The sequence below is a fragment of the Patagioenas fasciata genome, chromosome 5 (genome assembly GCF_037038585.1).
Source record: "Patagioenas fasciata isolate bPatFas1 chromosome 5, bPatFas1.hap1, whole genome shotgun sequence".
NCBI lineage: Eukaryota > Metazoa > Chordata > Aves > Columbiformes > Columbidae > Patagioenas > Patagioenas fasciata.
In genome coordinates, this window is record NC_092524.1 from 16510813 (window position 1) to 16524328 (window position 13516).

Below are 13516 nucleotides of genomic sequence, written 5' to 3' on the forward strand. Positions count from 1 at the left end.
CAACTGAAATGATTCTGTGATTTTATTAAACTTTCTATTATTGCAAGAGAAAAGGTATGCTCTGGTTTATTCATGATATGTCAGAGTAAAGCTAATAGATGGTAAACAAGAGCACAACCTGTTAGGATAAACAAAGAAAGATTTTCTACTATTTCAAGATCTTAGTTCACTAAGAATGATACATGTCTCATTTGAAATAAGCACTAGCCAATATTTAGAACAAAATATTTACTTAGGAGTAAAACCTTTCAGTTTTCTATTACAAATATGACAAAATTTTATTGTCAATTGACATATCCTAAGTCCATTTGCATTGGCAAAACACATATGAGATTAATGTTCCTACTGAAAACTTAAATATGAAATTCAAAGATCAGGATCAATATTTGCAGAAGCAGAAGAAACTTCAAAAGATGCAGAAACCTTGTCCTAGGTTTATTTTGGCTTTGGTTAACATTCTTCTTAAAATATTGAAATATCAAATTGATTGTGAACAACACATGAGAAAAACTAGAAAGACCCACTCTAGGCACAATGCTAGGAATACCTAAAGGCAACCTAATGATATGCAGTATAATTTCCTATTTTTGGTAGTCTATAGCTTTCAAAAGGATAAAATTCCAAAGGCTGCGGCTTTAGTGCTTTTTGTATTCCTTGTATAAAGTCCCACACACAGACACATGCTTCTCTTAAATTCCGAAAGGATTAATCCAGTTTTGGGAAAATGTTAAGGCAGTTCAGAGTAAAAACTTGGTTTTGTCATAGTGGTTGTCCTAAGCTTTAAGAAGTCATTGGCTTCCTCAATGCCTGCTCATTTTTTAATGTCATTTTTTCTGGATTCTAAGTTTTCTGTTGTAAAGTATGGGTGTTAAAGGTCTTAACTGTCATTTAAGACATTTGGGGTTTGTGAGGTTTATTGTCATTGTTTTCTGCTTGTTTTAGTTTTGTTGTTAAAACAGAAAAAAAGTACTGACACTATACTCACACATTAACCCAGGCCCCGCTTTGCACTATGTGCAAATTCTTACAGCAACTTGAACACAGCTGTTACTTTCCTGTTCTGTACCATTCATGGGAAAACGACAAAGACAAAAACTCATGTGTCCTCAAAAACTGATCATGCCAGACAAGGCAAAAGCTCATATCAAGCACCTCTCATCCTCCAGGTGTGCACAAGCTGTTGGCCAACAAAAACTAATTGATTTAGAGCAGCTTTAGAATTTCTTATTTAACAAACAAACAAAAAAATTACTGTCTAAAACCATACATAAAATTAATATTAAGTTCGATTCATAAAGCATTGAACACTCCTCCTCTTATTTAAAAAAAAGAACAACAAAACACACACACATATATATCTTTCTGGTAGGAGGTAAAATACAGTAGCTACTACCATAGTAGAAGCTTGTAATATATGTACTCTCCCATTATTACTGCTGGTATTATAATGGTTCTCACCGGCGATTATGCCAGATGAAGCATGACCGTATGAGGAGAGCTAGTACCTTACCTAAAAACTCACTAATTTACACATTCTTCTTCTGTAAGTCAGTCTATCCATCAGGCTTATTTGCAACTGGTAACTTTCCAACACATTTGAAACTTGTGTTGGACCTCTTGGTGTCAGGCAGAAAACACCTTGCCCCCAACAAGACCCTATTTTCCATCTGGAACTGAACGAGCAAGTGTTCACAGCTTTTTTGTTCAGCCACTAATGCACATTAAACAATCTATTAACACACAAAATTAATGAGGTACTGCCAAGTTTAAAGTCAGCAAAGTTCTGTGCCTGTGCATAGTTCCCTACAGCATATGTTGGCACTGTTGTTTGTAATACATCCAGCGGTCAGGCATTTGGACTTCAGCCTAATTAGTTCACTGCAACTGAATCTCAACTCTAGCTGTGATTCAGCTGCAAAGAAAGTTTTAAAACGGGCCTATCTACACAGCCTTGCACGTTTTTTGCCTGGCACGTGAAAAGCCAGGGCAAGGCAGCATGCCAGAATTGCCCAACCAACCATTTGACAGATATATGGAAATGTGAACACTGCACTTACTGGTTTTCCTAAGATCACTCATGTGCAACTTCTAAAAGTAGAATAATTCTTTTCCTGGAGGAAAGCAGACATCAGAGGACTCGAAAAGTTATACTGGAAGGACGATAGGAAGAGAAAAGGCTTACCTCCAGAAAATCTTGCCAAAATTTTATATACTTATAATTTTTATGTGTGCATTCCATGGAGTTGTTTCTCTGCTCCACTCAGTGGAGCATTAGCACTCAGAAGTTTAGAGCCTTCTCCTTCCATCAGTTATTCAAAAACCTAAACACCAGTACAATTACAAAGTCTTTTTTTGCCCCACACAACTCCCTTCCCTCAAACAGCTTCTCTGCCTGTGGACCGCAGGTCAAGACAGGTTTTTTTTCAAGTAGCTGACCATATCATGCTATGCATTTCAGAACAGAAATCATTTTTTTCTAATTATTCCTAAAGACACTGTGTGCCTTCAAAAAGTTTTTTAATTAGAAGATACTTCGCTTTCCACCTTCCTTTCCCTTCAACAATCAAAATATGCTTCCACAATAATTTTCATGCAGCAATCACTTAATGCAAGAAATTACGCAAAGATGGTGATCCAGTCAAAGTGACTTCCAGGCATTAACTACTAGTGGTTGACATTGAAAGGATCTGGTTTCCAATATTGCTTTTCCTTCTGATGAGAGTCAATTACAAAGTAAACTTGGATTTTTTTTTTCATTTACAGTCAGTTATGCAGTTATTAGGATCTGTACCTCTTATCCTGAGAACTTCTACTGTTCCACTGGGAGAGAGAAATGGGGACCCCTCCTGACCTGTAACCAGGCTGTTACTCCTGAGGTCTTCTTGGCACAGACTTGCACTGGTATCAGGCGTGGGACAGCCAGACAGCCCTCGGCAAAAATGAAACTTCTGTCAAGTCATGGATTGGGACACACGGCACAAGGCAAGAGTGGAAAGCTGCATACTGGCCAACCCAAACACTATCTCGGTCACACAAGTCCCAAAGAATCACCTTCACGCAATATTGTAGCTAAGGGGCTGCACAGTGGCAGGCACCAGGGAAGGGGGGCAGCAAAACCTGTATCCAAAATCCGCCAAGAGTCAAAACTTTAACATCTGGCTAATGAGCAAACAGGGTTGACCCTGCAACAGCAACTCCTAAGCATCAGCACACTGTCTTAGATGTATGACCAGCTGCAAGAATAGGACAGGCAAAAGGTCTCCCCTCTTCTCTGGGAATGTGTAAAGTTCGCTTTCCAATCCCTTTTTGTCTCACACAAATGCTACCAGGCATATTGTAGGATACGTAGTGCTAGGTTGCGAAGATGTTCCCTCTGCTGCAAATTAAAATGCTGGACTGTGGAGTAGGGCCAAGGTGGGCGGGGGGGAAGCTGAAAATATCACCTTGTTTTCATTTAATTTTTCTCAATTGTAGTCCTCGAGCATGTGCGAGACCTGAAAGATCTATATAAACCACAGCACTGCTGTAGTACACCATGCTCTTGAAAACATGACAAAGTGGCAGATTTTAATTATTACAATTGTATCTAGCATGAAGGTATGGCAGCACCGGGCTTCAGTAATACAAATAAGTACTAAATGCTGACTGCAAGAAACAGGAGCTCATAGACAAAAGACATATAGAAATAAACCAAACATTTTTTCACATCAGCCTCTGCATGACAAGCATAATCTCTCAAACATGCCAAAACGGGGGGCCAACTTGACCTCAGCTAAACTACTTCAGTCTCAACAAAACAAAAAAATATAAACCTGGGTCTTCTTGCGACTGACCGCAGCAGAAAATACACGACGGTGATAAAATTATTTTTCTTTTCTTCCACTTCAAAAAATCATGCTTATTTTAAAAACGAGATATTTAAATCCTCCAAAATAGAAGTAATAACCTGAAAGTCTGACTCTAAGTCACAAAAATCTCTAAACATCCCAGAATGTGTGTACAAAACTTATTACTTTGTATGTGTTGACCCTCCTTTCACTTAGGTTACTCAGTCTGAAAGAAAACTTACAGCCATGTGTGAGCACATGTACACGCTAATTATTTCATGGGTCTTTTTCTCTCCTCAGCAGTTTATACACTGCGTATGATCCAGTAGGTTTGGAAGCATGTTTGCAGTACATTTGGAAACATGACAAAAATAGGATTTTAAGCTGTGCTTCTTCCTCACAGTATTATGTAACCACTGCATTGCCTTTAACAATTGATTACTGTAAGTCCTGATACACATGCAACTGGAATATTCTATCTACCCTTGCTTCTTATCTTTGCACGCGTACACATAGAGCCACGCTTCTGAGAGTTTGCCTGTTTCTAGAGAGCAGTCTCCCAAATCTCAACCATCAGCCAGTCCAAGCTTATATAAACATCTTGGGATTCGAACAAACTCAATGACAATCATTGCAGATTAAACCAAACACATACAAAAGCAAAGTAAACTGAACCAGGTACACACATGCAATGATAAGATAGAAACTGATTATTTTGCATGGCAACAAAGGAGGGCCGCCATACCAGAACAAACCAATGGTCCACTGGTTTCCAAATTGCTCCCTCTGGTAACGGCCAACACAAGGAACGTGGGAGTCAACACGCAGCATACGTTGCCAGAAGCCACTATTTGCAATACTGAGAACAAGAGAAATCACTAGAAAGCTCACAACTTATCAGGCACATTTTGAGATGTTTTACTTTAAATTACTTAGAAGAGTGAGAAGAAGCTCTTCCCTTGTGCACTTAAATCTAAAACGATTTCTGAAAATATCTGAAGACTTCACTTATTCTTTATAGTCATTTCCAACACTGGGATAGAGTCTCAGGACTTCAGGAGGCCATTATAAGGACAGAATTCAAGCTTCTTTTGTTTCTTCATGTTGCCTGAAAACTTGATTCATTAAGGGCACAGAACATTTCACCTCTCAAAGCCACTATCCCAAGGTGCACTAGTATGATAAGTGCGATAAGATGCCCTAGCTCCGAAGGTCATTGAGAACAGAGGCACTCAGTCATTTCCTACCTCTGACAGCCAGGGGGTTTGGTGGCTCCAGCATAACCTTGCCATAAATGCAGCCATACCATAGGACAAGCTCTTTATTGCAAAATCGAAGTTTCCAAGCAACCACCAGCTGTGCTTGCAGAAGCCACACATTGTACATCTTCAGCTATCAAGCACAACTTACTTGCACTGTTAGAATTAAGTGAATGTATACTATATACTTCATATATTTAAATTAAATTTAATACAGCATTGTATCAAGTCATGTAGCTGAAATAAAACTTTCTGTCATTTCCACTAGAGGTTTTAAGGCAGTTTTTTTGACTGGTAAATTATTAGTCAATTCTCCCTCCCTTCTCCCCACAGAGATTATTTCCACAGTCTATAAAAATCTAGTATAAAAGAGGTATAATAACTCATTTCTTATTCTGCTCACTTGAGATGTTTCTGCTGTTTGGTCTGAGTAAATGAAGGCATCTCTCAGAAGAGACCTCTACAGAGTTCACTTGATTTATCAGCAACTGTGATATCAAATTATTCTGGAAGACTAAAAACATCAGCAAGAGGGAAAGAATATACATTTTTCATCTTGGAAAACAGGTATTTCAGCTGCCTTTTGAAAGAAATAACAATTCAGAAGTATTAATAGGTCATTGGCCTGACCTAGTACAGCAGCCCTCCATCGGTGTAAAAGATAATCAGATTCCATCCAATAGATCAAAGGGTACACAAGGGGCTTTGCTGCACACCCAAACATATATCAATCTAAACAATATGAAACAAGCATAGTAACATAGAATCTGTGGATTAAAGCTTAGTGTTCAACATCTCTTTTCTAAACATTATAATACAAAGCTGAGGAAAATCAGTTTGGAATATCAGTTCTTGGCTGTTAGTATTCTAGATACCACTGCCTGAGATTCCTGAGCAGGAAAAGGGTGTGACAAGCAATCAGTAGATGTAGCTCTTATCGCTTGATAAACACTGTTTAAACAACCAGTCAGAGATACAGGTCCAGAACAAGTTACATTTACTATTACATGAGTTGCTTCTAAATTAATCATTTCAGCATATAATTAAGAACACAGCCATACACCCCACACAACATAAAGCAGTGCAACAGATAGAAAATTAAGAAGCCTGCAGTGCTCCTTGCTCACATCTTTGGGCTAGATCTTGGTCAGGACCTCTACTCAGCTTCAGTCTTTATGCCCTCCCTGATTTAATGCCACTCCTGTTCCCTTTCCTTTCCCCTCCAAACCTTTAAGATAGTGACTGAGACCTCCCTGGCAGCTGAAATCCCCAATAAAGCAGGAGGGAGGCAGAAGAGGGAGTCGCAAAAAGGCAACAAGCAAATGAGATCAGTCTCTTAAGCTCATTTTGGTAGAAAAGACAACTATCAGGGTCCTTGCACACCACAAGGTAAAACCCAGCTTAGCTCTCTATGAATGTCTGCACGCTGACAGCAAAATAATCAAATTACTTCCTCTCGATGGAGAGAACTGCAAGCATGACAGTGGGGGAAGGGTCTTACAACTCTAGTCCTTTCTAGCTCTGCAGTTCACTTGCAACCAAATGCTTGCCAAAAGCCAAAACACCTGCAAAAAAATCAGGTCCCATGCCTTCTCCAGAGTAGAGGCTGAGACACAACAGCTTCTCTGGATCAGACAAACTGTCTGCTTTATCAGTTGATTTTAGTAACATACTCCCGGTTTCTAGCAACTATTAATCAACCAAAACTCAGCATCTGGCTGGCAGGGGCTATACTCAAAAAGTGCATTCCTTGGTGCAGCAGAAAGCAAGCATCCCAGGAAGTTGCTTTGGGAGCTCAGTAAGCAAGAGAGTTGGAGAAATATGGACCAAAGATCAGTAACCTGAAACATTTTTTAACAGGCACAAAAAGTGCAGGCTTATCTACCAGAGAAATAAGAAGCTGGGATGGTTGATGACAGTACAGACTCAGTTCCCTCTGCTGGTGGAAATTAGAGTGAGGCTGCCTAAAAATACACACATGGTATTTGCAGATTGGCTTGCAAGAGTCATACGAGAGTGTTAGTAGCCTTTCCTCTCTCTTCAATGTCTTAAGAGAAGGAATTTACACAATGCATAGTAAGAGGCTTGAGAATATTTACTGTCACTATCGTTCACCATTGCATCAGAAGAGCTCTTCTAGAAAGAAGGGAAATGCCAGGATTAACACACCATGGATAAGTGTGTACCAGGGGGAGAGACAGGCTATGAGTTCACATATATATTGGGGGGAAAAAAAGTTAAAATTCAGGCTAGAATCTTACGTAGGTAAAGGGATCTCAGAGTTATTTTTAAGGATTTTCCTAGAGCCACCATTAAGGTTTAGAGAAGATTAGTTAAGATATTGAACATGATTTACTATCCCTTATATACATAATTTGAGACACCTGAGAGAGGTCAGAAACCATAAAAGATGGCTGCCTAAAACTCCTTTTTAGAGAAAAAATAACCCTCCTATTCCTGAAAGTGTTTTACATTGTGCAATCACAACTATTAGACACTTCATCATTATGGCCATTAGCTGTTTTGTCATCTAATGGCACTATCATAATGCTAAAGAGAATGAAGCCCACAATTATCTCAGCAGCTGCACACAGTCATTTCCCAGTTAAATACATTTGAGATGACAGCTGTTCCGCCCCTCCCCCCCCCCCCCCCCCCCCCCAAAATAAAGTTGGTACCACTTACCTGACTACCTAGACTCCTCAAATGTGGAATATCAGCATGCAATCCTGAACTGACTTAGAATAACAGTCGTTTAGAATTAGAATTTAAAACCAGAATTAGATAGTATTTTTAACAAAGTATTTTGTCTTGGGATTTTGATCACAAAATGTCTTTAACTCTAGTTGTTGTACTAAGCATATATGTATTACATGTACAGACATATGTGTTTGCGCATGCATATAATAACAGACACCACAATTCTGCCTGACCTTGTTACCTACATTTGCCATATTCAAACTGCTTAAGGGTCACGCAAGCCTTCCCAACAACTCGACCGAAAAGCGTTGATTTCTGAGGGAGGCACTTGTTGAGATCCTCATACACCACAGACCTGCCATGTGCTGGGTCAGAGTGGATGCTGTGCTCCATACTGTTACACCCAAAGCAGTTTTCAACTTGCCTGCAACCTAAGCAGCTTTAGCATCCTCCAAACATCGTTGGCCTCATTCCTGTCTCAAAATATCAGCAATAGCGTTTGAAGCCCATCAGACAAGAAGTTAAAGGAGAGGGCAATAAAAGAGGCAAGAAAAAGTAGCATCACCTGTCTCTCATCCTCTTCCAACAGGGCTGCAACACTGATAACACATCTACTCAGTCAGAAACAGCTGCTGTGCAGACAGCTAGAAAATCGGGAGTCACTGCATTAAAAATTACTAAACAATGGATGACACTGTTACATACTTCATTTCCACACTCAGAATTAAGAATTTATTTCAACTCACATGGTTACTTTCTCAAGAAAATTGCCTGAAAGCAGCTCCTGTTCTATCTGATGTATATACCTGAGAGCTCCTGAACTGAAATACAGCATTTCCGTTTAAAATAAGATAAACTTTTCCCTGGAGTGTGAGTTTTTTGTTTGTTTTGCTTCACATCTGATAGAAGTGGGGGGAATCTATATAGGTTTAAAAAAGAAAAACAAAAGGCGGTTCAGAAGACTGTATCTGCAACGTGTTCAAGCCTTGAGCACGGGGCTGGTCCGGAAAGCACCGCGACCGAGGGCAGGTCCGGGGCTGCCGCCCTCCCGCCTTCGCAGCGAGGACGAGCCCCGTGAGAGGAGGGGGACACGGCGGCGCTCAGGGGCCGCCACCTCCCCGCTCAGGGCCGGCGGGCAGGCGTGAGGAGCTGCCCCGAAAGCCCCTCGCACCGATGGCTGCACCGGGAGACGGCTTCCCCGCTCTGTGCAGCCGCGGCTGGGCGCGGGCAGGGACGGGACAAGCCGCTGTAACGGGAGCCCGGCGCGGAGCAGGTGGGCCCAGCGGGGAGCGGGGCGGGTACTCACACGGTGAAGTGGTACACGAAGCACTTCCAGCCCGTGGGCCGCTCCAAGAAGTTGTAGACCCTGCCCTGGACGTGGCTGCGGCTCAGCAGGGGCTTGCGGAGGCTATAGATGGAGAACCGGGGGTCGAGGCTGACGGGGGGCCGTGGGCAGTCGGCGTTCACCAGCACCACCTCGTTCTTGAGGCGCTGCGGCCGCTCTGGCTGCGGGGCGCTGCCCGTCGGCGGCTGCCCGCCCTGGGCGTCGGAGAGCGGGGCGTAGTGGGCGTTGGGGGTGTTCTCGGTCAGCTCCAGCGCCGAGGGCTTCTTGTTGAGCGTCAAACTGCCCTTCCTGGGCAGCGACAGCCGGCCCAGGCTCCGGCTTTTCTCCTCGCTCGGGGGGGAGCTGGAGGACATAGCTGGGGCAGCTCGGGGAGGCCAGGCGGCGCGGCGGTGTCAGGGCTGTGCTGCCCTGGGGAGCTGCGGACCGGTGCCCGCCGCCCTCTCCCGCCGCCGCTGGCCTGGCCCCCTCGGGGGCGGCTCCGGCCGGGAAAGGTGAGGGGAAGCCGCGGCGGGGGCGGGCCCGGCCCGGCCCGCAGTCCCGGTGCCGCCCAGCGGGAGGCGATGCCCTGCGATGAGATGGGCGGCGGGAACGGCGCTGCCTCAGCGAGGGAGCCCAGGTGTCCCCTCAGCCGCACCTGCTGCAGGGCTCTGCCCATGGGACCCGGAGAACACGAGGCGGGCAGCGAGACCCAGCTGGAGCCTTGGCCGCCTTTTCATGTCAGGCCACCCTCCTCCTTGCTGACCTCGAGCGTTTTCACCTGTCCCCTTGTCACCGACGTGGCTGCGCCAGAGGTGGCCTTTTGCATTTGCGAGGCTCAGCGTGCTGATGATGGGGTAGGGGCCAGGAAGGAGCCTGCCGGCTCCTCAGGTGCCCAGCAGGCTTTCCCAGCCTGCTCAGCACCTCTGGGGACTAAGTGCTCCAGCAAGCGTTTCCCAGGCCTGTGGCCTGTCTGAGGCTTGAGCTCCTGGGGCACACCTCAGATTTAGGACCACCAGAGCCTTCAGGGCCTGCTGCTCTATCCCTTTCTGCAGAATTTTGGCATCTGGGAGCAGCAGAGCTCTGCTGGAGTTGGGATCCTCCAGGAGTTTCTTTTTAATACGAGTAACAAGAATAACTGCCTGGCCAACAGGCCATGCAGTCCCTGGTGTTACTGTAACATAAGGGAGCAAATAGCTGAGTAATTCGGCAAATTGTAGTACACAATATACAGTTCTGCAGACTTGCATCCTCTACAAGTTGGGTCTCTCACCAAAAACATTTTGTCTTTGTGGAAGGCTGTGTGTGTTTGGCCATTAATAATAGGTTATTTTGAGGGCTTGGATAACTATCCTGTGTAGTGGAGTCAGTTATGACTTACTTAACTGTGGTGTGAATCGATTTGTCATGGTAATAAGAGCCTTTGTTATACCAATTAGTTAACAATTTCTATTCCCAGAGCAAAAGAGGAGGGTGCTTTTTGTTCTGGAGTGCTGGCTTTTTTCCTTCTACTCCAAAATAGAACAGAACTAGTAAGAGCTATGGTGAGTTCATGGTTGATACTGGTACTCAGACAAGAATGTTGCAGGAAGATAAGGTGCTAAAAAAAGTTAAACAAAAACAACCCTGCTAATTGCGGTTCCATTCAAATGTCAGGCTGCACATATGATAGGGGAGCTGGGCATGATCCTACACCACTGTAAACAAACAAGACTGTAGGCTCTTGGAAAGTCCTAATTTACACCTGTGAAGGATCTGGCTCCTTCTTGGACTACAAAACCAGAAGTGTTAAAAAGAGAATTTGCAAAAGTTGTTTCTAAACTAACAACGTACTAACCAGGCTTTTCCTCTCTCCAACAGAGCAGGAATAACAAACTAGCTTAATAAAAATAGAATTTCAAAGGAAACCTTCCCTGCATCTGGCCAAAATAGAGTAAGGTTTCTCTCTTTTAAGAATTTTTTTTCATTCTTGCAATAAGCCTGCAAGAAAAATGACTAATGAAGGAAAGAATGTCATTGCTACCCTTGAAGGCTCACTGTTCGAGGACTAGCCTGATAAAGGCTTGATATTAAAGTTAACAAATGTGTTTCTTTATGTAAGTGTTCCACTTTATTTTAAAGACCAACATACTGTCTAGGTTATACACGACCTTATCCTGGAGCCAGCTGCAAAACGTAATTTACAGAGTTTAGCAAAAACAAGAGGCTGTATGTTAACATGTACATTATGTTGTTCTTCAAAAACTGTTTGCAAAATCTTTAAAAAATATTGTGGCATTTCTGTTGTTATTTATCCCTTGATTAACAAAACAGAGAATAGGAAACCAAATACATCTGAACCCAAGAAAATGGAATTTCTGTGTTACTTATGCAATTTCCTTAAAAAAAAAAAAAAAGTTAGAGGGATACTGTGTACTTAAGTATCTAAGCAGGCAAAAAAAATGTTAAGATCTAACCTTGATCCTCAGTGTTTAATGAGAAACTGTTCCAAGCAACCAAAGTTTGTTTCAATAATTTTCTCACTGCGAAAGAAGAAAAGTCTCAAATATATTCTATAACCTAATATATGGAACTGATTTTCAAGTCAGAAGTATTTTCATAAGGTTTTGGGTTAGACCTCTATGCTGGCTAAATCTTTCAAAGAATCATCACATACCTAAATAAAAGTGTCAAATAGATGACTACATAGTGATGAGAATCCAGGGAATAAGTATCTTTAATATATATTAAGTTACCAAAACTGTATTATAATTTGCAACATTTTCAAGATGAATACTTTAACATGGTAGTGGCAATTCCTGCTTTTCCCCTTCATAAGTAGCCATGTCTTGATATTAATCGTGTTCATATTACAAAAAGAAGAATTGTTTCAGTGGAAGAAGAGAGAAGATGATAAAATAATCCAGAAAATAAAGTGTATACATGGAAGAGCTCAAAATTGGAAGAGGGGGCAGGTAAGTGTTAGAATGTGTTTATGGAGCCAGGTAGCTAGGATTTCATAGTGAAGACAGTAGGAAAATATGCTGGATAAAGAGGATATAGGATATATGGAACTGCTACACTGAATTGTTTCTTAGAACAATAATACTTTGAGTATTTACAGAACTGTAACAAAATGAGCAATTGTTATTTCACAGTTTGCAAGTACTGTCTTAAATCTTTATGTCTTTAAGAGGATTTCTATTCTAGGAATGAGGCACAATGAAACACTGAAGCATGATGATAATACCCCAATGAAGCTGATGGTGAAGCTCCCAATTCTAGTAATTTAATTGGAGCAGGACTAGTAAAGGATTTCAGAAAATCCCACCATTGGGCTATAGTAGATCACAAGTGTTTGTACCAGCTCAGGGCTGTGTTTCTGTTATCCTGTACCAAATTATGACTGATAATATGCATGCACTGTCAGATATGGTCGTGACATGCTATTTTTTTACTTTGTGACTGCCGTAGTATTGTGTAAGATCATACTGCTAAAGCACTGCTGACTGTTTATAAGCTGGAATTGGTGCGGCCAGTTATAGAGAGACACCTTGATCTTTTATGTAATTACTTCCCTGTGGAAACTAAGACTCAAACAAACAGTGAGTATCTGAGTGTTCTCGGTTTTCTGGGAGTCTTTAACACTTACATTGCAATTACAGGCCACACAAGTTCTCCGCTGGCAGTGAAATAATTTTGTTTGCTGTTAGATTACTTTAGGGGATGGCTTTTGTTTGCTTGTTTTGTTTTTTAAGATGCCACCTTCCATTTCTGCCCAGCTCTAGTAGGGGACATGTTAACTTTTTTCAGAAGAAGGAAAAGACAATTGTTTTGTCTTACTTTTTGAGTTATTTTTCTCAAATTAGAGCAAATATTTTATTGCATTCATTTTACTGGAGAGTCCACAGTTTAATCAGTCAGTAGATCATTTTAAAAACACTGCCAATGATAAAGGTAAATACACCGCAGTATTGAAGTACCAGATTGTTGATATACTGTATGACAATAACTTTTGAAATATTCTCTATCAGTTAAAAACTTCTGTTCACAGAGATGTGTAATTACTTTAGAAATATTAAAAGCTGCAAAGCAGCTGAGCACCTAGACCTCATACACAAAGAAAAGCCTGAAAACACAGCCATAACATGTTGAACAAATAAACTGCAGCCTTATGATTCAAAGCAGAGGCAAGACAATTGTAAAGAGATAGAATAGTTTGCTTCCTTTTTTAAACCCTGAGAAGACTATGGCTTGGCTATTTCAGTGGAGATATGGCGAGATATATGTAAGTTTTCATTCATTCATGAAGTTGCAATTAAGAAGAGTTTTCTATGTACCTGTACATGTTTTTCATCGCACACCTTGGTAATCTTATTTACGATTTTTTTTAATTGATCACACTCTACTAATACACAACTGGTATGCTT

General features: G+C 41.7%; 1 protein-coding gene across 8 annotated transcripts in view; it reads right to left on the minus strand.

The window, feature by feature from the left end:
- KCNQ1 (potassium voltage-gated channel subfamily Q member 1) overlaps window positions 1-13516 on the minus strand; it is a 404259-nt gene that overhangs the window by 343959 nt on the left and 46784 nt on the right. For 5 of the 8 annotated variants that reach the window (XM_065839685.2, XM_065839683.2, XM_065839681.2 and 2 more), the window contains exon 1: window positions 9093-9605. The exons of 1 other annotated variant lie outside the window; for it this stretch is intronic. In XM_065839685.2, the coding sequence (XP_065695757.1) occupies window positions 9093-9484 (392 nt within the window). In that variant the 5' untranslated portion in view covers window positions 9485-9605. Of the gene's footprint in view, window positions 1-2057; window positions 2077-2791; window positions 7702-9092; window positions 9606-13516 lie in introns of those variants that run through there. 2 more of the 8 variants (XM_071808988.1, XM_071808989.1) reach the window with 2 other exon arrangements.